This window comes from Anguilla anguilla, chromosome 10 (assembly GCF_013347855.1).
Source record: "Anguilla anguilla isolate fAngAng1 chromosome 10, fAngAng1.pri, whole genome shotgun sequence".
Taxonomy (NCBI): Eukaryota; Metazoa; Chordata; class Actinopteri; order Anguilliformes; family Anguillidae; genus Anguilla; species Anguilla anguilla.
In genome coordinates, this window is record NC_049210.1 from 43,648,245 (window position 1) to 43,673,744 (window position 25,500).

Genomic DNA, 25,500 nt, shown 5'->3' on the forward strand with positions numbered 1-25,500 from the left:
CAGGCAGCCGTAGCACGGCGGCCATTTTGGGGCGAACCCACTCTGCCCACACACACAAAAATAAAAGAGGAGCAGAAGGGACCGAGGGGTCTCGGAATGCAGAGGTGCAGCATTCCAGAATGTTCCCCCCAGAGTGTCCCCCCCCACAGCCCCGGGGGGGCCAGATCTGCAGTGGCAGTGCAAGGGCGAACGGCCATTGACCGGGGGAGCTGCTCCGGGTTTGAGTGCTGTCACTTTTCAGTGAAGCAGAAACAGCCCACTGACAGGCTTTTTGAAGGGGTGCCCTGACACCAAGAACCTGTGCTTCAGCTGGGTATGCCACTCAACTGCTCTCCCACATTATCGCGCATAGGTTTGCTGTTTCCCTTGTTTTTCAGATTAAACCCTCGCTGCATAACTCATGTAGAGGAAGAGTTAGATATCCCATATTGATAGTACTTTGTGACCGTTGGCTCAGTGCCGACCTGCCAACTCTCTCTGCGACTGGACGTTGCATCCATGGTTAAAGAAAACTGCTCAGACCCAAGAGCGGCCCAGATAACTGACTTCCTGTTCCTTTTAAAAGCCCAGAAACCAAGAGGTCTGAGGTAGCCAAGGAACAACAGTGTCCCCCTGTGGCAATTCTTTGTAAAAACAACTTACAATGCACAGTTCATGGTAAATAACAAAATCCCAGATTTTTTGTAATTTGGTGCAGCAATTTCAGTTTCATTTTAATATTTACCATATTTTATGAAAAAGAAGGATTTGTAGCTCTACTTCAGTTGACAGCTTATATAAATAAAGATAAAAATTAACGGTTGAATATAAATACACTGGCAGATTTCCTCATATTTCCCAGATAAAACTAGACTAGAGATAGTGTCCCAGATGAAAATCTTGCCTCAGGTAATATATGTAAAGCAGTATATTAAGATTACCAACAGACTTGGGTCAACTACGTATTGTAATGAGGCGATGCATGACAAATATTAAATTATGCTTGTACATTATACATTACATGACCTTCATTCAGTAGCGGATTTCCTCAAAATATTTTCCAGCTAAAAATTGTTCGAAACTTTAGCCAGAAAGCATACATGTGTAGGTAATGCTTCACAAATGATGTAAGGTTGAGAATGTTAGGCAGCATGTCCATTTTTCTGCCTGCTCGTAAACAAGCTGGCTATCTATTGTGCAAGAAAGCATGTAACTACACAGCTAAAAACTATATTGGTGTTAGCGGCTAACATTATAGGCTGCTGCAAACAGTTCCAGTTAATTAACAGACTGTCTAGCAATGTAGCTGCCAGCTACCAAACTATTTTTGCTGTGGTTAGGCATTAGTGCACAAGCTAATTTTGTAAACAATGCAAATTTGTACCAACTATTGGGCAATACTGAACTTAAGCCTGCAGGCCTCAAAATGGGGAGTTTCCAGTGTAGATAATTGATAAATCTGGACCTGCAAGGCTGGCTGTGGGTGTGGACTTTAAGAAAGGGTGTAGCTGCAGTGTTGGGTTGTGGGTGTGGTCTTTAGGGAAGGGTGGAGTTGCAGTGTGGGGCTATGGGTATGGTCTTTAGGGAGGGGTGTAGCTGCAGTGCGGGGCAGTGCTTGTGGTCTTTAGGGAAGATTGTAGCTGCAGGGTGGGGCTGTGGGCATGGTTGTTAGGGAGGGGTGTAGCTGCAGAGTGGGGCAGTGCTTGTGGTCTTTACGGAAAGGTGTAGCTGCAGTGTTGGGTTGTGGGTGTGGTCTTTAGGGAAGGGTGTAGCTGCAGTGTTGGGTTGTGGGTGTGGCTTTTAGGGAAGGGTGGAGTTGCAGGGTGGGGCTTTGGGTTTGGTCTTTAGGGAAGGGTGTAGCTGCAGAGTGGGGCTGTGGGTGTGGTCTTTAGGGAAGGGTGTAGCTGCAGGGTGGGGCTCTGGGTGTGGTCTTTAGGGAAGGGTGTAGTTGCAGGGCAGGGTTGTGGTATTTGTGACAGAGCAGCAGTTGGTGAGCATGTCCAGTGAGTACCCTCCCCCAATGGTGACATTGGAGGGACTGATTACCGTCGTCCTGCGACAAGAACAGACACACCAATCACTCTACAGAATTAACATATAGCACATCAGCCATTTTACAGCACAGACACACACTTGTCAGTTACTAAACAGCACAGACACACACACACTGCCACAGTACAGACACACACCAATCACTCTACAGCATTAAAATACAGCACATCAGCCATTTTACAGCACAGACACGCACTCGTCAGTTACTAAACAGCACAGACACATACACGTCACTGCAGTACAGACACACAGCAATCACTCTGTAGCACAAACATAGAGTACATCAATCATTTTACAGCACAGACCCCCCACTCAGTTACTAAACAGCACAGACACACACATCACTGCAGTACAGACACACACAATGTCTTTCCGGACTGCAGTACGCGCCTCCTTGTGACGCAGTCATTGCCGGTACATACTCAGCGTCCGTGGCAGACATGTGTAAAATTACACGGTTGTAACGCAGGAGAACGGGACCATACCAGCGATAGACGTCCAAGCAGCACTGGTGCAGGTCTGAGCTGTTAGCCACCGTGGAGGAGTTTAACTGGTCCACCAGGAAGCCTTGACAGTCAAACGGAGGTATGTACAGAATTCCTGTGACACAGGACAGACAGAATATAACTGAAATTATCAGCGCACAAAGAAACAACACTTTCTCTCGCGCTCATTAACTGAGTCTGTAACTGGGTCTGTGCTGTAAAATGACTGATGTGCTGCATGTCTGTGCTATAGAGCGATTGCTGTGTGTCTGTACTGTGGCGGTGTGTCTGTGCAGTTTAGTAACTGACGAGACTGTGTCTGTGCTGTAAAATGACTGATGTGCTGTATGTTTGTGCTATAGAGCGATTGTTGTGTGTCTGTACTGTGGCGGTGTGTGCGCGTCTGTGCTGTTTAGTAACTGACAAGAGTGTGTCTGTGCTGTTTAGTAACTGACGAGACTGTGTCTGTGCTGTAAAATGACTGATGTGCTGTATGTTTGTGCCATAGAGTGATTGTCATGTGTCTGTACTGTGGCGGTGTGTATGTGTCTGTGCTGTTTAGTAACTGACGAGAGTGTGTCTGTGCTGTGCTCGCGCAAGCTAACGGACGCTAGGACGCTACCTGCCACGCAGGCCGTCATGAAGGAGGCCACAGTCCCGGCCACCAGCGCCCGGATCGCACACCTGGAGATGTCGCCTCTCCTCTCCGGGGCCATGGCAGCTGCAGGAAACGTCCCCACAACGTCACAGCAGCGTTCCAGCAACGTCACATTAACCAACTCAACATGAACGTCAAATCGCAACAAGAGCGTGCTGAAACGTGACCGCAATGCTACCAATCCGCAACATACCCACAAGCACAAGGCCAACTCACAACAACCCCCCCCCCCCCCCTGTTCACAACACCAGACGCATGAAGACACAACGTGAGCACAGCCTGAACGCATCGCCTGAACGCGAACCCTTCACACAGCCCGGGCACAGCCGGAAGGTGCACGCCGGTTTTCGGTTACGTACATAGGCCGCCAATCATCACACCCAGGGACCCGATGTTGGCGAAGCCACACAGTGCGTACGTTGCTATGGTTTCAGAGTGAACCTGGGTACCATAGAGACAAAGAAAAAGGGAAAATAAGAACAGCTTTATATGCGGCAACATCCAATAACAATTTCAAATCTATGCATAGCACTCATAGAGGGATATAGTGCTTAGTGAAAAGTGATTGGTTGATTGGGTGTGCACTCACAGAGGGATATAGTGCTTATTGAAATGTGATTGGTTGATTGGGTGTGCACTCACAGAAGGATATAGTGCTTATTGAAATGTGATTGGCTGATTGGGTGTTCACTCAGCGGGATATAGTGCTTAGTGTAATGTGATTGGCTGATTGGATGTGTACTCACAGAGAGATACTGTTTGACGCCATCCTCATACACCGGTCCCCCGTCATTCCTCTTCTGAATAAGCTCAGACAGGCGCTCGTATGCAACAAATTCATTAAAGAAGGTCTTTAAGCCAATCAGCTCTCCCACAATGAAGCTGTCGTCCCAGGCCACGCCCATCAGGAAGGAGAAGGGCATGAAGACGTATGAGCAGATGAGCTGTGTCACCATGGAAACCAGAGAGGAAATATTCAGACACTGGGGAAGTCTGTGTGTGTGTGTGTGCATGTGTGTGTTTGTGTGAGTGTGTATGTGTGTGTGTGCACATGTGTATACATGTGATTGTGTATGTGTGTGTACGTGTGTTTGTGTTTGTAAATGTGAGTGTGTATGTGTGTGTGTGCGTGTGTGTACATGTGAGTGTGTATGTGTGTGTACGTGTGTTTGTGTGTGTGTGTTTGTACATGTGAGTGTGTATGTGTGTGTGTGCGTGTGTGTACATGTGAGTGTGTATGTGCACACAGGTGTGTGTCTCACAGTGAAGCTGAGCTGGGGGTAGTCAAACATGTTCCCCAGCCAGGAGAGGGCAGCGTTGAGGAAGCTGAGCAGGGCCAGGAAGGCGATGAGGTTCACAGCGATATTGGCCACCAGCATGATGGAGGCCGAGGCCCCGTGACAGGCTGCTTCCAGAAGATTCCTGCCTTCCCTGCACAGACCAATCACAAAGCAGTGCTGAGCCATGCCTGTGTTCATGGACCAATCACACAGCAGTGCTGAGCCATGTCTGTGTTCATGGACCAATCATACAGCAATGCTGAGCCTTGCCCGTGTTCATGGACCAATCACACAGCAGTGCTGAGCCATGCCTATGCTCATAAACCAATCACACAGCAGTGCTAAGCTTTGCTAAGGTTTATGGACCAACCACACAGCAGTGCTGAGCCTTTCAGTCATTCATGGACCAATAGCATGCTATTGTTGAGCCTTTTCTGCATTAATGGACCAATCGCATAGTGTGGATTGTCACTTCCAGCAGTGACCGGCACCAGAGCTCTATACCATACATGTGTTTTAATACAAGCCAATGTCACTATTTGCTAAAAGTAATTTTTTTTGTCTTTATTAAGCAGACGAACTGTCCCTCACCCTTTCTCCAGGGTCAAGCCCTTCCTGGTGATTTTCGGTGTCTCCGTTTCAGGCCAGAAGGCTTTGGCAATGGCGAGGGAGGCAGGAGCTGACATCACTGAGGCTGTGAGCAGGTGGGATGCCTGGATCTGGGGGGGGGGGGGGGGAGAGAGGGGGGTCAAAGGGCATCTCTGGATCAGCCATACCCCAGAAGACACACCTATTGTGTCAGACACAGGGTCTGCTCCTATTGGTGGAGAGAGTTCCGTCTTTGCTACGCTATTCTTTGCCCCTCCCCTTTCTGCTCCTCGTCCTCACCCCAAAGGAGATGAAGGCTCCCAGGACGCTGCCAGCGATGGTGGCGAAGCCGCCTGTCATCACCGCGTGGATCTCTGAGATGGTCAGCTGGTTTATGTATGGACGAATCAGGAGTGGCGACTCCGTCTGGAGGGAGAGAGGGGCAGGGCAAAAGTAAGGGCATGTCCAGGAAGTGACTGTCAGTCTGGCACCGCCCCCTCCGATATGCCCACCTGTCCCACGAATATGTTCCCCGCTGCCACCATCGACTCCGCAGGAGATGTTCCCATGGTGACGTGCATGATAAACCCAACCTGGAAAAGGGCAGCAAACAACATACAGTAAGTTTGTGTGTGTCAGTGAGTGAGTGTGTGTGTGTGTGTGTATGTGTGTGTGTATTTGTGTTGCTCCACCTTCAGAATGAGCCATTGCATGAAGCCCAGGTAATACAGCATGGAGATTATTGTACTGAAGAATACCACGATGGGCAGGACCTGCAGGTGGAGGCAAAAACAGGAAACAACCCCAGTTACACACAAACAACCTCAGTTACACACACATACACACACACACACACACACACACATACACACACACAGACACATGCACACAAGCTCGCACACATATATACACACACACACACACACGCACACACACAGACATATGCACACAAGCTCGCACACACACACACACACACACAGACATACACACATACATGCAGGGTTAATTTTCTACAGCCATCATCACAAAACCTACCTTGAATGCAAAGAAATGGTCTGTGAATTTGTCACCAAAAACAAACCTAGAGCCATCGTCTGTGTACGCCAGGAAAACCTGAAAGAGATAAGCAGAGAGGTAGCATTTACAGTCCTACAAGTCAATGCTACCAATGCGGTCAAAATACCACGGAGACAGGCTCACCTCCACCTGCTGCCCCAGCCATTCAACTGCAGTGAACCCCGCCTTCGTCCTGAGAATCAGCAGCCCGAACAGGAACTGCAGCGCAACCCCCCACACCACCACTCGGGACGACACCTGGCCAATCACAATGCATCATATGAGGCACTTCACTGAGTGGCCAAGGGGCAGGGTAGAGTTGGGTTGAGTAGGGACAGAGCAGAGAGTAGGGGTTGAGTAGGGGACAGGGTAGCGTAGGAGCTAGGGTTGGGTAGGGTTCAGTTGGGGACATACTTTGACTGTTGGACTGTGTTGAGCAGTCTTGAGTGGGGGACAGGGTTGTGTAGTGTTGAGTAGGTCTGAGTAGGGTATAGGGTTGGGTAGGCTTTAGTAGGGTACAGGGTTGAATAGACTTGAGTAGGATACAGGGTTGAGTAGGGTTGAGTAGGGTACTGGGGTGAGTAGGGTTGAGTAGGGTAAAGGGTTGAGTAGGGTTGAGTAGGGTACTGGGGTGAGTAGGGTTTAGTAGGGTAAAGAGTTGAGTAGGGTTGAGTAGGATACAGGGTTGAGTAGGGCTGAGTAGGGTAAAGGATTGAGTAGGATACTGGGGTGAGTAGGGTTGAGTAAGGTACAGGGTTGAGTGATATACCCTGAAAGGATTCCTGGAGAAGATGACCATCAGCAGCACATATGTGATGAGGCCAGCGAAAGAGACCAGCGGTCGGGCGCCTTGTTTGGCTGTGTCCAATACCAGCCAGCAAACCACAGCAACCAGGAGCAGCACCAGCACCACCCTGTAAACACCATCAACACCACCCTGAAACTCCTCCAACACCACCCTGTAAACACCACCAACACCGACCTGTAACTCCACCAACAACCACCCTGTAAACACTGCCAACATCACATTGTGATCATGACCAGCACCACCCTATAAACACCACCAACACCACCCTGTAAACACCGCCAACACCACCCTGTAAACACCGCCAACATCACATTGTGATCATGACCAGCACCACCCTATAAACACCACCAACACCACCCTGTAAAAACCACCAACACCACACACATACGCACATACATACACACACGTGCACACGCACACACACTCACACACACACGCACACACAGAAACACACACACACGTGCACACATGGACACACACACACACTCTCTCTCACACATGCGCACACACAGACACGCACACACAGAAACACACGCACGCACACACGCGCACGCGCACCATTTGAGCCAGTGCTGCTGCTTCTGGATGGCGCGTCCGGCCGGTTTCAGGAGCTTCTGCAGGCGGGGCTCGTACCGCCGCATCAGGGCGTCCCACGCCAGGAAGAAAGCCCCCACCAGGGTGAGCACCAGGAGCGCTACGGCCCGCTCAAAGTTCAGCACGCACGCCGCAATCACCATGGCAACATACCCTGGGAACGGCAGGCAGACGAACAGACGGACGGACAGACAGACACACAAAACGAACAGGGAGACAGGCAGACAGACATGCAGACAGGCAGATAGACAAACAGACAAAACAGACAGACAGGCAGACGAACAGACAAAACAGACAGGCAGGCAGACGGATGGACAGACAGACACACAAAACAAACAGACAGACAGGCAGACGAACAGACAAAACAGACAGACAGACAGATGGAGTACGGTTTTATGGAATTGGCATCGCAACCTTTAACAAAATGAACAGATAAAGGCGACAATGTTTTTTTAACAGAAATGTCAGTCAAAAATGAACAAGAGAAAATGAGGCCACAAAGCAAAAGCAGATTGAATATTATTATGGAGGACAGATTTGTAGACTGTGGTATTGTAGAGGCTGTGGCAGTAAGGGTTGGGGTTATATGGGCAATTAAAGAATGATTAAATACTTCGCTGGAACATCGATGTGTGTTGTGTATGGAGTAAAGCCAAGGAAGGACATATTTTGCTGTACTTTCCAATTATATGGGCAATATTAACACGCTCTGTAAGATTACACTGTGTTCAACAGAGATGTTGCACAATTTTATGGGTACAATCTTGTAAATCTCGGCCAATGAGGTCAAGGCTGCTTTCACAGGACGTGATTTTATAGCGAGAAATTGTATTTATATTAAGATACTGAGATATTCCAAACCACTAAAGTCTCACAGCTATACGAGAACCGGTCAGATTCATGCCTGGATGCTGAAGTCAGTTTCCTCTTAAAACAACACCCAAAAACCACGTCACATCTCTCGTAATAAATGCATGAAAAACATTTCTCTTATAACCGCTCTGAAAACATGAAGTCTTTTGCGGCGCTAGAGACCCGTTTCCTCATCTGGCACTAAAGGCAGAGTTGCAGTTGATTGTTAACTGAGGTATCACGTCTTGTAACTGGAGCTGAGGACGTAACAGGTTACAACTCTTCACTAATTGCTTACTCGCAGGGTGAGTCCGCGTTGCTTCACCGGCACCGCAAGGTGTTCTGGAGACTGACACACTTTCGGCAACTCGCCGATAAGAACGCAGGAATCCTGGAAGTCGCTGTTGCTTGAACTATCTGTTTGCGGCTGCAATACTTTGCGCGCGGCTCACCTGCCAGGAACGCCCCTCCGAAGAAAAGGTGGAGTTTCCGTTTGTGCTTTTCCAGACGCCGATGAAAAGCCTCGAGTTTCTTCTCCAAGAATCTGAGGAAAATACAATTTGCAAAGACAAATGGACATTTAGCTGATTTTTTTTTAGCCAGAGACATCTGCACGGTTACATGCTAGATCAAAGCTAGAAAGGGAGAGAGTGTCAACTGCAAAGCAGCAATTTCACAAATTTCACAATCATTTCTTTCATCATTTTCGTCATAGAAAAAATTATTTTTGAGAATCCATAATTGTGTGAATCCCGTGCCTGTTTCACTTAGCACTTTGAGTGGTGATTGGCTGTTTTGTTGGAGGTATTAGATAGATTTGTGAGGTGATTGTTTGTTTTGTCAAAGATGTGTGATTTGATTGGTTCTGTTGGACAGGGGTTCCATTAGACCTTTTTCTGTGACTGTGCTCTGTTCCATCCTTGCACTCCTCTGTCGGTCTGTCATCCACCAAATCAATACAAATGAATTCCTTTAAAAACAACACAAATCTTATGCTGCAGTTTCCTAATGCTGCTTGACTGGAGCCACATCCATACACATTTACACATCTGTTGATTTTCTCTCAAGCAAACACACAACTCATTTACCACACAAACAACTCATTGTCCACTAACAAAACCCACTAACCACACACAACTCATTTACCACACACACTACTCACTGTCCACACACACATCCGATTGGCTGACAAAGCTACAGAGAGCAGTAGGCTTAAATCAGTGCAAAGTTTAATCTCTTACTGGCACAGCTCTGGCTCTGGCTCACCTGACTGAAAATCTGACCAGATAAACAATTGAGTTTTTTTTTTTTTTTTTTTAAATCAGGAAGCGTCTCTTCAAAAATATTCACGTTGTACTTTGTTTCAAACCGGAGAACTGTTCTGGAAGAGCAAAACAAGCAGCCTGTGGCAGTGAAGTCTATGGGAAATGTGATTGGTTTCTATTTGCTGAAGTTTGCACAATACTGTTGATCACCCATAAAACACACACACACACACACACACACACAGAAACACACACACACAAGCAGGTGTGCGTTCACACAAACACTGTCCTTCTCTTCAGACTGGCCCAGCTTACCTGAATTATTTGCAGGAGCACACCTGTTGCTAAAGCTACATTCCTCACCTGAGTTTGAAAGGCTGGATTCTCCACACCTGCTCCCTGTGTCCCATTCAGCCCCTGTGTCCCATTCACCCCATGTGCCTCTTCTGTCCCCTGTGTCCCATTCATTCCCTGTGTCCCCTCCATTCCCTGTGTCCCAGATGTGGTTGCTCTCTGCTCCATTCCTCAGTCTGACACACATCCACAATCTTCCAAGGAAGTATGAGCTTACAATGGGGGAGGTCGCAGTCACACACCCACACACACACACATACACACACACACAGAGTGTGCACACATACAGTGTACACAGAGGTACACGCACACACACAGTGTACACAGAGGCACGCGCGCGCGCGCACACACACACACACAGTCACGTCAAACTCACATACACCCACACACGATATTGGGATAATATGTCTTTTCACAATGTATATTTGATCAGGTATTTATACAAAACAGCATGTTGAGTGTGTGGGGAAAAAAACAGGTGTGTGAGTAGACAGGTTTGTGACTAGATGGGTTTCTGAGTAGACCAGTGTGTGCATAGAGAGGTGACTAACCTGTGGAGTTTGAATCCCTGTGTGTGCAAGCTCAGAGAGGTTAATGTTCTGGGAAATATCTTCATTAAATGTGGGGAAACAGTGCCATCTGGTGGGGACCAAGCAGTACAGTTTCTTTCTGGGTGAAACTTAAATGCAGTAGTTATTCTCACTTAACAGGTCAGTGCTTAGATGTTCTCAGCATGTGTGTTTATGTGCGAGTGTGTGTTAGGTTCTGAGAGAGAGAGTGTGTTTGGTTCTGAGTGTGTGTATGTGTGTTTGGTTCTGAGTGTGCATGTGCGTGTGTGTGTGTATGTTTGGTTCTGTGTATGTGTGTTTGGCTCTGAGAGAGTGTGTGCGTGTGTGTGTGTGTGTGTGCACGTGTGTTTGGTTCTGAGTGTGTGTGTGTGTGTATGTGTGTGTTTGGCTCTGTGTGCGTGTGTGTGTGTGTGTGTGTGTTTGGCGCTGGCAGGATGCACTGAAGGTCTGTGTGTTCTCGGGGTCAGAGCCTCTGGTGCTCCAAAGCTGCTTGTTTGGGTGCTGCTCTTCGTGGATGTGAACCGGCTCAATGTTTGGGGTTGGTTAGTCTGTTGTTGCTCTAACAGCCAGACTGGCGGATTTCTCTCTGAAGGGGAATGAAAACACCCAGCTTTCTGAGGTCACTGTGTCCTCCAGCATTGACCTCTGCCACACACACACTTTTACACTCATTATTTCATGTCTCTTTCCTGAAACAATAATAATATAATAAATATCCACGAACGCACGAATGCAGTTCATCTACCTGCTACTAAATTAAAATAATACATTGCTTCACAGATGAACTCAAGTCTTGTGCTTTTCTTTACCAACTGAAGACCTGAAAAAGTTCTTTCAGTCTTACTGTAGGGACTAATATCTGTAGCAGCATACCCTGCCTTACCTTGAGAACACTTAACTCCCACCAGAAGCACTATGCCCTCTGCTAAATCACCCCACAAACCAGCCACCTGCCTACAACCTCGCTAATCCCACCCCTAAACCATCTGGTCCCGCCTCCAACCCCACAGGCCCTGCCCATAAACCATCTGGCCCCGCCTCCATCTCCACAGGCCCAACCCCTAAACCATCTGGCCCAGCCCCCATCTCCACTGACCTCGCCCCTAAACCATCTGGCCCCGCCTCCAACCCCACTGACCCCACCCCCCAACTACTCCGTGCCCTGCAGTTTTGAATGTCCGCTGGGAGGGAATGGAAAGATGTAGCCCCCCCGCCCCCTCCTCCTGCAGTAAGATAGAAAGCATTCTCACCCACAGAGGATTGCAGAAGCCGTTTTCTCTGGGATAAATGATTAATAACTGATTAATAAATTATTAATAAGTTGACTTTTAGAGCTTCTCCTCACTGGCTGTAGTGCAGGCCTCTAATGGAACGTGAAGACTAAGCCATACAGCTCTACTGAGGAAACCACACAAATCTACTGAATAAACCATAAATAACTTCAGAGTAAACCACATAAACCTACTGAGTAAACTATACATACCTGCCAAGTATACCACACAGACCTACAGGGTGCATCTTCCCACTATTAACCATCCCCACGTTCATTATTTTAGGTATTGATACAATTGCATAGCATTTTATTATTAGACGAATGTAATACCCTGTACCTAGTGAACCCTGGATTTGCACTAAACACAAGTTTACTGTGAGAAAACCTAAATATTTGGGGGGGAATTGAGTTGTCCCGTCAGTTAAATATTTTGTTTTAAAAGCGAAAAATAAAGAGGAGAGAAACGGCCTTTGGAATCTGCGTAGCCTTTTCTGTAAGACGATGAAACTGCAAAGTGCCACCGCGCGGCCCGTCCGGAAGAGCTTTTCTGATTGGAACGTTAATGCAATGTTCGTTCTGCTAATGTCATTTATTTAACAGCATTATTGAGCGCGGCACATAATGGGACTGTTTTCTAAGCGCTTAAACCGAGTTTTCTCTGCTGATCTTGCAGATACTGTAATATTAAGCCTCATAAGTATTAACGGCGTGAGAGTGCGCGTGGTTGTCCTGGCCAATCAATACTGGTGGCGTTCTGACTGTGCACTTTACAGTAATGGCCGCATGGTGTCAACATATCACGAAGGACGGAAGTTCAATTGAGTTTGGTGTTTTTTTTGTTTATTCTCAGCATAGAAGACTGGTACTTTTTAACGTGTTTATCTTGAATTAAATGTTCTTTCTGAAACAATTCCATGTTATTTATTTTGGTCCGAATTTTGTAACTTGGAACATAAGATGACGAGCCCAAAGACAGTTTGAGTCATTTTGGCAACGTTGCCGACCCAGGGGCCTCAGAGAGAATCAGCTCAGAGTCTGCTCTTTCATACAGTGACGCGTCAGCATTTCAATTCGTTAAAACTAAACAAAAACAAAAAGAAACACACATATAAGGAAATAAATTAAGAAATAAAAATATAAAACGCAAGAAAACAAACAAAATACTGTAGCGAGACACACAGACCCCCACCCCGAAAAAAATGGAAAAGCACCCCCCTCAAGTATGACGTAATACCACCCTTATTCACACAGCCAGATCCTTCTCAGGCTCTCTACAGAGGAAAGAGAAAACCTCCGTCTTTTGTGGCTTTGTGTGTCCGAACGCACCCCGGGTTCCTGTCCTTTACTGCGGAGAGTTTCCCACAGAAGCTGAAACACTGGACCACAGCATACGAGCATTCAGCCAATCAGCTTCTCCTAAATGCGCCACTTAACTCTGTACAACATTCCATCTACAAGAGGCGAGTGTTTCAGAAGAGCGCGTCCCAATACAAATAAGATCGGTGGTCATTTACCATGGAAAAGCTACATTAAATTATATGTATGTCCTGAAAACGTTTGCAACAATACCCGTGTGCCAATTCATTTAAAACGTCTGCTTTAACTGCTGCATTTAAACATGTAATTTATTGACAATGTAGCCCGATTCCTCGCAATTTTGTGGGATATTTACTGCTGCATGAACCACGGTTCAAGAAGTATGAAGGCCCATCTGATTTGTGCTTAGTGGTCGTAGCGTTGGTGCGATGTTTAACTTAGACTGGCCAGAGACAAGAGAACGGGAGCTACGTCATCAGAATGAGAGAGCAAATGCATGTTCATACAGTTACCACCAGGTGTCAGAATAAACGCTTAATTCTGTCCACTGGCAAACCGTGTGTGTTAAACCGTTGCGGTTCATCGTCTGGGCCACTAATGAAACGACCAATTCCCAGAAAATACATTTCCCTCCCTCGCTGGCAACCGCCACTGCTATAATCTAGAAGTGCACTTTATTTTCCCCACAGGGCGCATAATCTCCTATTCTCATCGTGAGCTCACAGGCAACCCTGTTGTCCAGAACACAGCGCAGCTTCGCTATTTTATAAATAACAGCATATATTAATATTATTATTTTTAAATTTTCTCTAATTTTGCAGTGAAGATACACGCGCCTGTTCCTCGTCTGAAGTCCGCGTAGTTAATTCCACTGACATCATCACCACGAGGACACGAATCCACGTGGACAACAAACCGCACCTTCACAGATTCTTATGTAATAATAATCATAATAATAATTGTAGCAGTATTAGTAGTTGCACGTGTTGTTATAGTGTATTACTATATTCATTAGCCCATGTTGATGTTCTATTGATGTCACTACTTGATGAACTTACATTAAAAATTGATATCGAAGTAACAACTATGTTCAGCACAAATGTTGCTTAATATATGTATATGTTCATAAATATATTTTTACTTCGATTCAGCCCTTCGTGTTGTGCGTCAAAACACACGTCACGCACAGAGAGTGGGGTGTAGTAGAGCCCGCGAATACCCTCGCGCTCCTGGTTCCTAAACATGATGAGAAATTATTGACTGACAGACGCTTCAGCAGGTATTATTGAGCTAATTCCCAGCATCGTTTTAATGGGCCAAGTTCTTCATTGGAGTCTAGTGAAATCTATAGCACTAATTCAACATGCATCTGATAAATTACTAAATGAATAAGACATTTAGCTTAATAATTTCATAATTTAATTGAAGCATGTAACTGACAGCTTTAGGAGCTCACAGTGAAGATGCTACATCCAACCATAAAATAATACATGTAAATGTTTTCAGACAGAAACAACACATTGGTATCAACTAACAAATTGTCCGTTTTTTATTATTATTATTATTATTTTTAGCAAAATCGGATGAGGTATGTTCACCATTTTCTGGTCTAAGCCTTTCAGATATTCTGTCTGACAAGCGTTGGCCGAAAGACGGAGTATGGGTTGAGATAATACCGTTAAAGAAAATAATTGCAGGTCTGCTAGTGAATACTCGAAGTAACCGTTGCTTAATTGCAATTAAAACGATTGTGGCTGGACATGTTGTAGTAGACTGTGACTAGCGTTAGGCTATTGCTGGTAACGCGCGCGCCGTCTCTGCCTGTTTTTTTTTTTTTTTTTTTTTTTTTTTCCTTCTTGTACTCCAGCTTGCAGCAGAGCACGAGCCACAACGGTGTTTTTCTCCGTTTGCAGCCAGCTCGAGCTCCTCGGGGAGAGAAGACACCGACAGAAAGAGAGAGAAACAGGGGCGAGCGAGGGAAAGAGGGGGAAGGAAGGAGCCCTTGGCACACACTTTACTGTCTTCAAATGTAATATTGTACGCTTGGCTTTTGTGTGGAAACGGTGGAGAAGACAATTCCATTACAGTCTCACCTCCTACACAAGGGCTTATCGCATGCCTGTTCGTCTGCGTTTCTGAGAGAACTGCCGCCGGTATTTCCGAAGGAAAAAGATTTAAGCAGTCCTGGATTGGGCATCGAGGGAGCCGCGATGATCTCCTTGTGGAGGGGGCAAGGAATGGCGCGGTGGGCATTATGTTGGCTTTTGCTCGCGCTTTGGCGGTTTAGCGCCGCGTGTCCCGAGTCTTGCACTTGCACCAACTCAAGGATCTCATGCATCGATGAAGACCGAGGAATTGTGGCTTTTCCCCTCCTACCGTCCGAAATTAAGATGGAAGATGTTACTGAAATGTGAGTATTGCGACAGCTGAAAACAGACATGACACAAGTCAAATGATAAATTGCACAGTGTAATGATTAAGTATAATTTATGCGCCTATTCCCGATGTGGCATCAGCGTTTAAGGACCTGTCTAAATCATATGTTGTGGTTCACACAGACTGGAACCAAGGCATCGCTCTCGGTCGTTCACCTTGCTTATCAATAATGTTCAAACGGGGTAATCCAAAATAACGTATTTATATTAGCAATACTCGCCATTATTGGGAATAATCAATTATCTTGGACATCAGTCTACCGTGTTCTCAATAATTATTTAACATACTGATAAAAAACAATTCAGCAAGGCTACGAGTAATCGTTCAATGTGATTGCCAATATTTGTTCAATAGGATTATCAACGCGATCATTAAGTAACATTAAGTAGTGCTATCAACATCAATGGCGAGACGTGATGTAGTGCTATAGATTAATGACAATTTCAGAAGGTAACAATCCCAAAAACGAATTGGTTAATACTGTGTGGTACTCTGTACACAATAATGGCATTTATGATTTGATATAAAAACATTGTCCTAAGACGTGTTTTTTAAAACAGGTTGTGTAGGTGCATACGGGCACCTTGGCGCGCGACAGGAGGGAGTACATATAATGACATGGCATGGATGCTGTCGGAGAATTACGATCATTTATTGTACGCAACAACCGACGGTTAAATAACGCACCAGTGCTGCTCATCACGTCCCTGCGTTTGACCGCTTTCGGAGCCCTGTATGGATTGCCCGGTAGTGTTTTAAAATAGACGCAGTAAGATGGAATGTTCCTCGCGAGGGGAGGGTGAGACACGATTAAATAATTTTTACACCGCAGACCCCGAGAGTGTGTGTGGGGGGGTGCTGTCGTCTGCTCGGCAACAAAATTAGAATTCGGGTTGTTTTGTTTATTGACCTCCCCAACACACAACACACACACACGCGCTTACAAACATCGTTAAACTTAGGTACGCCATAACATAGGATTAGTCTGTCTGATGTAGTTACATTCATTTACAAAATATGATCTCTCATTTTACAAATATTTTATATTTCTAAACTCTTTAGGCCATTATTTACACTTAAAAATGGTAGCATCAATTTATATTTAGAATTATGGCCCCCGGTCATCGCGAGTTTTTAAAATCCGTTTGATATTTTACCAAAATGTTGACGTTTGAACATGCATAAGCAGACCATCCAGCGATGTCACTGATGTAGACCCGCGTCATATCGTGCACTCTTCAGACAGTGGGTACATCCAAAACAGGAAATTAAAATGAATTTTAGATTTTTTCATCGGAAATATTTTAAATTAGTCACGAGGTAAAAAACGCAATTCGTTCCTGCTCAGAAGAAGCGTTACTGTGGGGACAGGTCAGGCGCTCGGATGGTGAGAGCACATACTGCGCGCGCACCTGTCTCGGTACAGCGCGAGTGGTTTTCATTCCGAACGGTTTGGATTAAAATTCCAGCCGCTCCTTATATCGGGCCCCCAGCGCGAGGTGAGGATAGGAGTTCAATCTGAGATGGATTGCAATCGCCCAGGTTTAATTTGCGTAATATAAATAGTATAGATTCTCCTGGTTCCCTATATGAACTAAAATGCACTTGACTGAATAAAGCACACTGGCTGCCATTGCAGTTTGATAACACAAGCACATGTGTATGGAATTTTAAATAATGTAACATAATAAATCGATTTCAAGTCGATGAACGCTTTAAGTGTTTATCTGAAAACAATCACATATGTAACAATTAATGTGCAATAATATTAAAATGATGTGATGATTAGGCTGTGTGTATTTTTTGACAGATACATTGAAAATCAGAATAGATTATTTTCCATCAACGACGAGGACCTGAAGTTCTATAGGAACCTCAGAAATTTGTAAGTACCCCACATTTCGGGGTTGCGGAATATCTTTGATGTTTTGAATATCGGCGGTAGATGGCGAGAACGCGTTCAAATAATGAAATGTCGTTGTCTGCCGTCATTCACAGAACTGTGACGAATACTGGGCTGACCAACATATCCCAGCAGGCATTCCAGAACAACGGAAAGCTACAGTACCTGTAAGTGCAGCTTGTACCACAGAATGTAGTTATTTCATTGGACAGAGAACGGGGGAGGAGCAGAAGGGTCAGGCCGCAATCTGGGCCAAGGTGTAACGGTTTCCTTCAGTCTCGATCAAACGTGCTTATTTGCATTTATTTAGTGTGAGGGCATCGTCCTGGAAGACCAGGGCACTTATTGTCCTTGATCGAATGCTGTTAAAATGTTGTAAATGTAAAAAGTGTCATTTTAAATGTAGGAAACGAAAGGTTTAATGAAAATAAGTTTTTGCACTGAGCTAAAAATGTAAATGAGGGGGAAGCCGTTTGACTTAATTAAGCACACAAGGGTGGAACACGCAAAAGGCACCAAATACACCTAGCAGCTGATTTGTTGCCAAATCCATAATATTTTATTTTATATATTTCCACTTGTCGGAGTATATTATTGCATGTATTTCCACTAGCATGGATATAATATTGTATATACACTCAGTGGCCACTTTATTAGGTACACCCGTCTGGTACTGGGTAGGACTCCCTTCCTCCTCCAGAACTGCCCAAATTCTTTCGTGGCATGGATGCTACAAGGTGCTGAAAACATTCCTGGTGGATTTTGGTCCAACGCTGGCTCCACGGCATCACGCAGTTCCTGCAGACTTCTCGACCTTGTATCTTCACGCTGCCAACCTCCTCGTTCCACCGCTTTCCATAGAGTCCTCCACCGGGCTGAGACCCGGGGACGGTGCGCAGGCCCCCTGGAGCAGACCGAAGTGAATGTCAGCGCTCGCGGAAACCAGCTTGAGACGTCGCGTGCTTTGTGACGCGGCACATTGTCCTGCTGGAAGTGTCCATTTTGGAAAAGGGCAAACGGGATGCACATGCCTAGCAACGATGCCTGAGAAAGCTGTGGCATTCAGACGGTGCTCAGCAGGTGTCAAGAGGTCTAACGTGCGCCAAGATACCATTCCCCCCACAGCATTACAGCACCACCACCAGCAGGACTGGATCCATGGATTCAGGCCGTTTATGCCGCATTCTTGCCCTACAGTCCACATCAGGCAGCAGGAATCGAGATTCATCGGACCAGGTGATGTCTTTTTTTCAGTCTTCAGTCGTCAGGTTTCGGGGAACACATGACCAGCGTAGCCTCGTCTTCCTGTTCTACAACTGACAGGAGTGGAACCCGGCGTGGTCTTCTGCGGCTGTGGCCCCGTCCGGTTCAGCTTTCGACTCACTGTGCGTCCAGAGATGCCCTTCTGCACACCACTGTCACGTGCAACTGTTATTTGAGCATTTGTGGCTTTTTCGTTAGCTTGAACAAGTCAGCCCATTCTCCTCTGACCCCTGTCATTAACAAGATGTTTTTAGCCCACAGAACTGCCGGTCACTGGATGTTTTAACAAAAATATATACATATTTTTTTACACCATTCCCTATAAACTCTAGAGACTTTAATATGTGAGAATCCCAGGAGGGCAGCTGTTTCTGAGATTCTGGAACCACCATGTCAGGCACCGGCAATCCTACCTCGGTCAAAGTCGCTTAGATTACCCAAATTATTATATTAGTTGGTAGAACAGTGACTAAACCTCTTCATCATTTCTGTTGCAGCCACATTATTCGCTGTTTGGAGGAGCAGGAATTAACGAGCAGGTGTACCTAATAAAGTGCCCACTGAGTGTATGTCCACTTGCAGCAATATATTACTGTATATATTTCCACCAAAAGTGGTATAAGTGTTCATATATTTCAATTAGTGCAGGTTGTTAACTCCATATTCCGATTGAATAATGATCACAGTATGACATTGATTGCGGTATAATTATGATTTACATATGATGATAATGTTTTTAAATTGCAGGAATCTGAAAGACAACAACTTGTTGTCTTTGTCCTGGAAGAGTTTAAGGAATTTAAACATTTCCTATCCGTAAGTCTGTCTCCTCTTGTCTGTATTAGAAGGTACTGCTTGTGTGAGAAATTAAGCCTGAGTTATAGGTATAGGGCTTACATGCCAAAGACCGTGGCTATGACGCAAAGGATCAGCATTGAATGTGTGTGTGTAGTCTGTGTATTTGTGTGTATGAGTGTTAGTTTGAGTGTGTTAGTGTTTATGTCTGTTAGTCTGAGTGTGTTAGTGTACAATAGTGTGTGTGTTAGTGCCTCAGTGAATTAGTGTGTGTGTAAGTGTATTAGTCCATTAGTGTATGAGTGTTAATGTTAGTGCAGTAGTGTACGCGTGTTTGTGCATTAGTGTATGAGTGTTAGTATATGAGTGTGTTAGAGTTAATGCATTAGTGTATGAGTGTGTTAGTGCATTAGTATATGAGTGTTATTTTTAGTGCATTAGTGGGTGAGTGTGTTAGTGCATTAGTGGATGAGTGCATTGGTGTGGAGTGTGTTAGTGCATTAGTGTATGAGTATGTTAGTGTATGAGTGTATTAGCTCTAGTGCATTAGTGTATGAGTGTATTAGCTCTTATGCATTAGTGTATGAGTGTGTTAGTGCTTTAGTGCATTAGTGTATTAACTCTAGTGCATTAGTGTATGAGTGTGTTAGTGCTTTAGTGCATTAGTTTGAGTGTGTTAGGGCTAGTGCATTAGTGTATGAGTGTATTAGCTCTAGTGCATTAGTGTATGAGTGTATTAGCTCTAGTGCATTAGTGACTGAGTGTGTAACCCCCCTGTGTCTGTGCTGCAGGCTTCTGTCGGGGAATCCTCTGCGGTGCGGCTGTGAGAATGTGTGGCTCAGGCAGTGGCTGGGGGAGGAGTCTGAGCACCAGGACCTGTACTGTGTGGAGGCTGACGGCAGGACGTGGCCCCTCTCCAAACTCTCTCTCCCAAACTGCGGTAACTGTCCCTTCCTCCTCGCGTCGGACATTTAAACTCCTCCCCTCTGTCCATCAAACCTCTCCCCTCTGAGCTTCAAACTCCTCCCCTCTGTCCATCAAACCTCTCCCCCCTGAACCTTAAACTACTCCCCTTCCTCCTCCCCTCTGATCCCCAAACTCCTCCCCTTCCTCATCCCCCTTATCCCCAAACTCCTCCCCTTCCCCTTTCCCTCTGATCCCCAAACTCCTCCCCTTCCCCCTCCCCTCTGAGCCTCAAACTCCTCCCCTTCCTCCTCCCCTCTGATCATCAAACCCCTCCCCTTTCTCCTCCCCTCCCCTACTGCCACACAAACAGATGGACATTTCTTACACACAAGCCCATAACTTGTCATCATTTTCATCTTTTTCCTTCTTTCTGATCATTTATACTTGAAGCATAATATTATTACAACAGTCCAGAAATTCTGTATTTATGTGTGATTAAAAATGATAATATTAGTCACTCATAAAAATGAGGAATTCTTCAGCTTACCTGTAATTGTACGGAACCTCAGTTTGAACCAACCATCCAAAGTCCTGCAATAAACAGAATATCCTTATGAAATGTGGAATGCACACACAGGTACACACAACAGTAGTTGCATGAGCTTTAAAAACAATGTAGATCTTACGAGTCCAATAATAGGAGACGATTAATCAAAGGATTTAGAAAAACACCAGGCAGAACATCAATAACTCTCTTCCTCTATACTGTTTACTGTCATTATCCAGAACATAAACCTCATTAAAATTGATGTTGTTTCTGTAACATAATGTAGTATAATATAATAATAATATGATAATTGTCCCAAGACGATTATGACTTCTCTATGGAATGACTGTTGATGTCAGCAAACTACGTAGGGAGGTCAGGCGATGTGATTTTGACTCTCCCTAAACCTGCTACTTTATTTGATGGTATTATAGAAAAAACAAAAATAGCACACGTAAACAGTAGCAAACAAGGGATTTGCTTTGGAATCGACTTGTTAAATGTTGGCTTTCGTAGTGCATTCATAATTTTTTATAATTTGCGTGGCCTTCAGGTCTGAGCTGTGTTTGTGTGTGGGGTGCTCAGGTCTGAGCTGTGTGTGGGGTGTTTAGTTCTGAGCTGTGTGTGGGGTGTTTAGTTCTGAGCTGCGAGTGGGGTGTTCAGGTCTGAGCTGCGTTTGGCATGTGGGGTGTTCAGGTCTGAGCTGTGTTTGTGCATGTGGGGTGTTCAGGTCTGAGCTGTGTTTGTGTGTGGGGTGTTCAGGTCTGAGCTGTGTTTGGCATGTGGGGTGTTCGGGGTGTTCAGGTCTGAGCTGCGTTTGGCATGTGGGGTGTTCAGGTCTGAGCTGTGTTTGGCATGTGGGGTGTTCGGGGTGTTCAGGTCTGAGCTGCGTTTGGCATGTGGGGTGTTCAGGTCTGAGCTGTGTTTGTGCATGTGGGGTGTTCAGGTCTGAGCTGTGTTTGGCATGTGGGGTGTTCAGGTCTGAGCTGTGTTTGGCATGTGGGGTGTTCAGGTCTGAGCTGCGAGTGGGGTGTTCAGGTCTGAGCTGTGTTTGGGGTGTTCAGGTCTGAGCTGTGTGTGGGGTGTTCAGGTCTGAGCTGTGTTTGGCATGTGGGGTGTTCAGGTTTGAGCTGTGTTTGTGTGTGGGGTGTTCAGGTCTGAGCTGTGTTTGGCGTGTGGGGTGTTCAGGTCTGAGCTGCGTTTGGCATGTGGGGTGTTCAGGTCTGAGCTGTGTTTGGCGTGTGGGGTGTTCAGGTCTGAGCTGTGTTTGGTGTGTGGGGTGTTCAGGTCTGAGCTGTGTTCAGGTCTGAGCTGTGTTTGGCGTGTGGGGTGTTCAGGTCTGAGCTGTGTTTGGTGTGTGGGGTGTTCAGGTCTGAGCTGTGTTTGGTGTGTGGGGTGTTCAGGTCTGAGCTGTGTTTGGTGTGTGGGGTGTTCAGGTCTGAGCTGTGTGTGGGGTGTTCAGGTCTGAGCTGTGTTTGGTGTGTGGGGTGTTCAGGTCTGAGCTGTGTTTGGTGTGTGGGGTGTTCAGGTCTGAGCTGTGGTTGGGGTGTTCAGGTCTGAGCTGTGTGTGGGGTGTTCAGGTCTGAGCTGTGTTTGGTGTGTGGGGTGTTCAGGTCTGAGCTGTGTTTGGTGTGTGGGGTGTTCAGGTCTGAGCTGTGGTTGGGGTGTTCAGGTCTGAGCTGTGTGTGGGGTGTTCAGGTCTGAGCTGTGCTGGTGTTTCTGTGCAGCGTCTCCCTCGGTGACGGTCAGCCCCTCCAGGGTAACGGTGAAGGAGGGGGGCAACGCTGTGCTGAGGTGTCACACGTCGGGGGTGCCCCGCCCCCACCTCTTCTGGAATATCAGCCACCTCGTTTCCAGCTATGAGGTAATACTCCAATAACAGCACTCCATTACACAACACCACCAACACTACTTCATAACATAACCAGCACTACTCCATAGCACAGCTCTACAAGCACTACTACATAACGCAACTCCACCAGTGTGACATTGAGTGACAGGTGGGGTGATGGCAGGGTTTTTGAGTGACAGGTGGGGTGATGGCAGGGTTTTTGAGTGACAGGTGGGGTGATGGCAGGGTTTTTTGAGTGACAGGTGGGGCTTTGTGTGTGTTCCACAGGTGATAGACTCAGACCTGGCGTCAGAGCTGCGGCTCACTAACCTGTCCTCTGGAGACAGCGGACACAGCGTCACCTGCACTTCCGAGAACGTGGTGGGAGAAAACACCTCCTCCGTGGTCCTGGACATCCTGTGTAAGCTCCCAGCATCCCGCTACCTTTATCTCTCTGATCCAGAGCATGGCAGTATAGCTGGCTGAGGACTCTGCTTCAAGCCTGAAGGACTGAGTGTTTCATCATATTGCAGCCCAGACCTGTGCCACTAGTGCAGGAAATGGCACCTTACTGAACCTGTGCCCCGTTCTCTTCTTTACTGAACCTGTGCCTCCTTCTCCTCCTCCATACTGAACCTGTGCCTTCTCCTCTTCCCTCCTCCCTGCTGAACCTGTGCCACGTTCCCCTCCTCCTAACTGAAGCTGTTCCTCATTCTCCTCCCCCCCACCTCACTGTAGTTCCTCCGGAGATCACCAAGCTGACGGACGCCGTGTCGGACCACCACTGGTGCATCCCCTTCAGCGTGGCGGGGAACCCCAAGCCGGAGCTGCAGTGGCTCTTCAACGGCGAGCCCCTCCCCGAGGGCGACTACATCAGCACCCAGATCCACGACATGACGGAGAACGAGTACCACGGCTGCCTGCAGCTGGACAACCCCACCCACGTCAACAACGGCCAGTACAGCCTGCAGGCCCGCAACAAGTTCGGGAAGGACGAGAAGTCTATCTTCTCCCACTTCATGAAGGAACCCTGGGAAAGTGAGTCTCCTAGAAACAAACAGGGAGAGGTGTGTAGGAAGCAGGCTCGTAGTGTGGACTGCTCGGTACGAGGAAGTGGACCGTTTAGGGGGAGAGGAAGTAGACTGTACAGGGGAGAGGAAGTAGATTCTTTAAGGAGAGGAAGTAGACTGTTCAGGGGAGAGGAAGTAGATTGTTTAAGGAGAGGAAGTAGACTGCTCACAGAGCGGAAGTAGACTGCTCTAGGAGAGGAAATAGACTGTTCAGGAAGAGGAAGTGGACTTCCCAGGGAGAGGAAGAAGATTGTTTAAGGAGAGGAAGTAAGCCTTTCAGTCCATAGATTGTATTAGGAATGATACTTTATTTCCACTTCTAGTGACAAAAGAAATACCTTGATGCATAAAAAAAAAACTGTTTATTTGTTCTCTACAGATGCAACAGGGTCAGATGCTGCCTATTATGGTGAGTTTGAACAACTTGACTTGAAATTCTAATTCAAAAAATTAAAATATAAGTTCAATTTCCATTTCATTTTATTATGTATTGTAGAGTCAATGTATGCCATACTTAAATGCACTGTACAAGATTTAACATGTGCTATGCTTGTTGCTTGCAAGGCTTAGCATTTTGTGATGCCAACATTGTCTAAGGGGACTTAATATTACACCTATCCCTCAATTAATTTCCTGTGTTTTCTCTTTTCTCATTGGTTGTCTCCCCTGTGTTGCCTTTAGATCCCACCACAGGTATGAATGTGTGTTTTTTATTTACCTTTTTAACAGTCACAAACCCTATGACTAGTGGAAGGTATTGATGGTTGAGAAAAATAACTTCGTAGTAACAGACACACACACAATAACAGTGTTGTTGTATCAGCCACACAGTAACATTGCTGTGAGGATAGTAGCGTTGTTCATGAGAGTGCAGACCTCCCAGACAGACAGGCAGCGCGTAATCGTTGCCGTAGATTCCAGACTATCCTTTTCCCTGCTCCCCTGAAGGCCCTCAGTCCTTTTCCCTTAACATGAAAATACTATTTATTAACGGCTTTCATGTAGTGGTATTTACGTGTGTGTTTGTGTTGGATTATGTGCGTTTTTATTGCGTTAATGGTTTTTTCTCCCCGAACAGAGGATACGCCTGTGGACCCAGAGGACAGCGCAGCGGTGAGTCTCTGCTTCCTGTTGCAGTAACTTGATCTGTGAGAGTGAGACGGCCCTGGATCGGCCAAAAAGCACACTGACTCAGGCCAGCAGGGCAGGAGAATCACAGGCCAGTTACGACAGCCGTGATTGGCTGTTGCGGTGTCAGGGGGCATGACACTAATCAACACGCAGAGCTGTGATTAGCCGTTGCTGTACCGGGAGGTATAATGCTAATGAGCATGCATGGTTGTGATTTGCCAATTGTTATTGCAGTAGGTATGCCACCGGTAAACAAAAAGAGCTGTGATTGGCTGTGGCGGTGTCAGTAGAGCAGCCGTTTTCCTGTTTTCGTAGGTGTACGTAGTGGTTGGAATCGCGGCTGTCGCCTTCACTGGATTTGTCCTGATGTTGATTATCCTGAAGTTTGGAAGGAACTCTAAGTTTGGAATCAAAGGTAAGGCCCTCTCTCTTGAATGTTACCGGATGCAGGTGGATCGTATTAAGAGTTCATAATTCATTTCTGCACA

At 46.3% G+C, this 25,500-nt stretch overlaps 2 protein-coding genes across 3 annotated transcripts in view; one reads left to right on the forward strand and one right to left on the reverse strand.

The window, feature by feature from the left end:
* Positions 1–1,133: 1,133 nt before the first annotated feature.
* On the reverse strand, positions 1,134–10,226 carry LOC118206746 (solute carrier family 28 member 3-like). Its single transcript, XM_035379789.1, has 17 exons — positions 9,981–10,226; positions 9,243–9,322; positions 8,805–8,896; positions 7,465–7,654; positions 6,868–7,012; positions 6,243–6,356; positions 6,078–6,155; positions 5,735–5,815; positions 5,555–5,635; positions 5,343–5,468; positions 5,046–5,173; positions 4,437–4,605; positions 3,921–4,118; positions 3,534–3,615; positions 3,139–3,237; positions 2,517–2,631; positions 1,134–2,032 (listed from the first exon to the last, which is right to left on the reverse strand). The coding sequence occupies exons 1-17, from the start codon at positions 10,137–10,139 to the stop codon at positions 1,912–1,914; spliced, it is 2,058 nt and encodes a 685-aa protein (XP_035235680.1). The 5' UTR covers positions 10,140–10,226; the 3' UTR covers positions 1,134–1,911.
* A 4,165-nt stretch (positions 10,227–14,391) lies between these two features.
* Positions 14,392–25,500, forward strand: part of ntrk2a (neurotrophic tyrosine kinase, receptor, type 2a) — a 37,821-nt gene continuing 26,712 nt past the window's right edge. Inside the window, exons 1-13 of one of the 2 annotated variants that reach the window (XM_035379786.1) lie at positions 14,392–14,409; positions 14,998–15,540; positions 17,377–17,451; positions 17,565–17,636; positions 19,480–19,548; positions 20,319–20,467; positions 22,708–22,844; positions 23,100–23,232; positions 23,550–23,849; positions 24,261–24,290; positions 24,563–24,574; positions 24,960–24,994; positions 25,328–25,427. In XM_035379786.1, coding sequence (XP_035235677.1) covers positions 15,341–15,540; positions 17,377–17,451; positions 17,565–17,636; positions 19,480–19,548; positions 20,319–20,467; positions 22,708–22,844; positions 23,100–23,232; positions 23,550–23,849; positions 24,261–24,290; positions 24,563–24,574; positions 24,960–24,994; positions 25,328–25,427 — 1,312 coding nt within the window. In that variant the 5' untranslated portion in view covers positions 14,392–14,409; positions 14,998–15,340. Of the gene's footprint in view, positions 14,410–14,997; positions 15,541–17,376; positions 17,452–17,564; positions 17,637–19,479; positions 19,549–20,318; positions 20,468–22,707; positions 22,845–23,099; positions 23,233–23,549; positions 23,850–24,260; positions 24,291–24,562; positions 24,575–24,959; positions 24,995–25,327; positions 25,428–25,500 lie in introns of those variants that run through there. The other variant, XM_035379787.1, reaches the window with a different exon arrangement.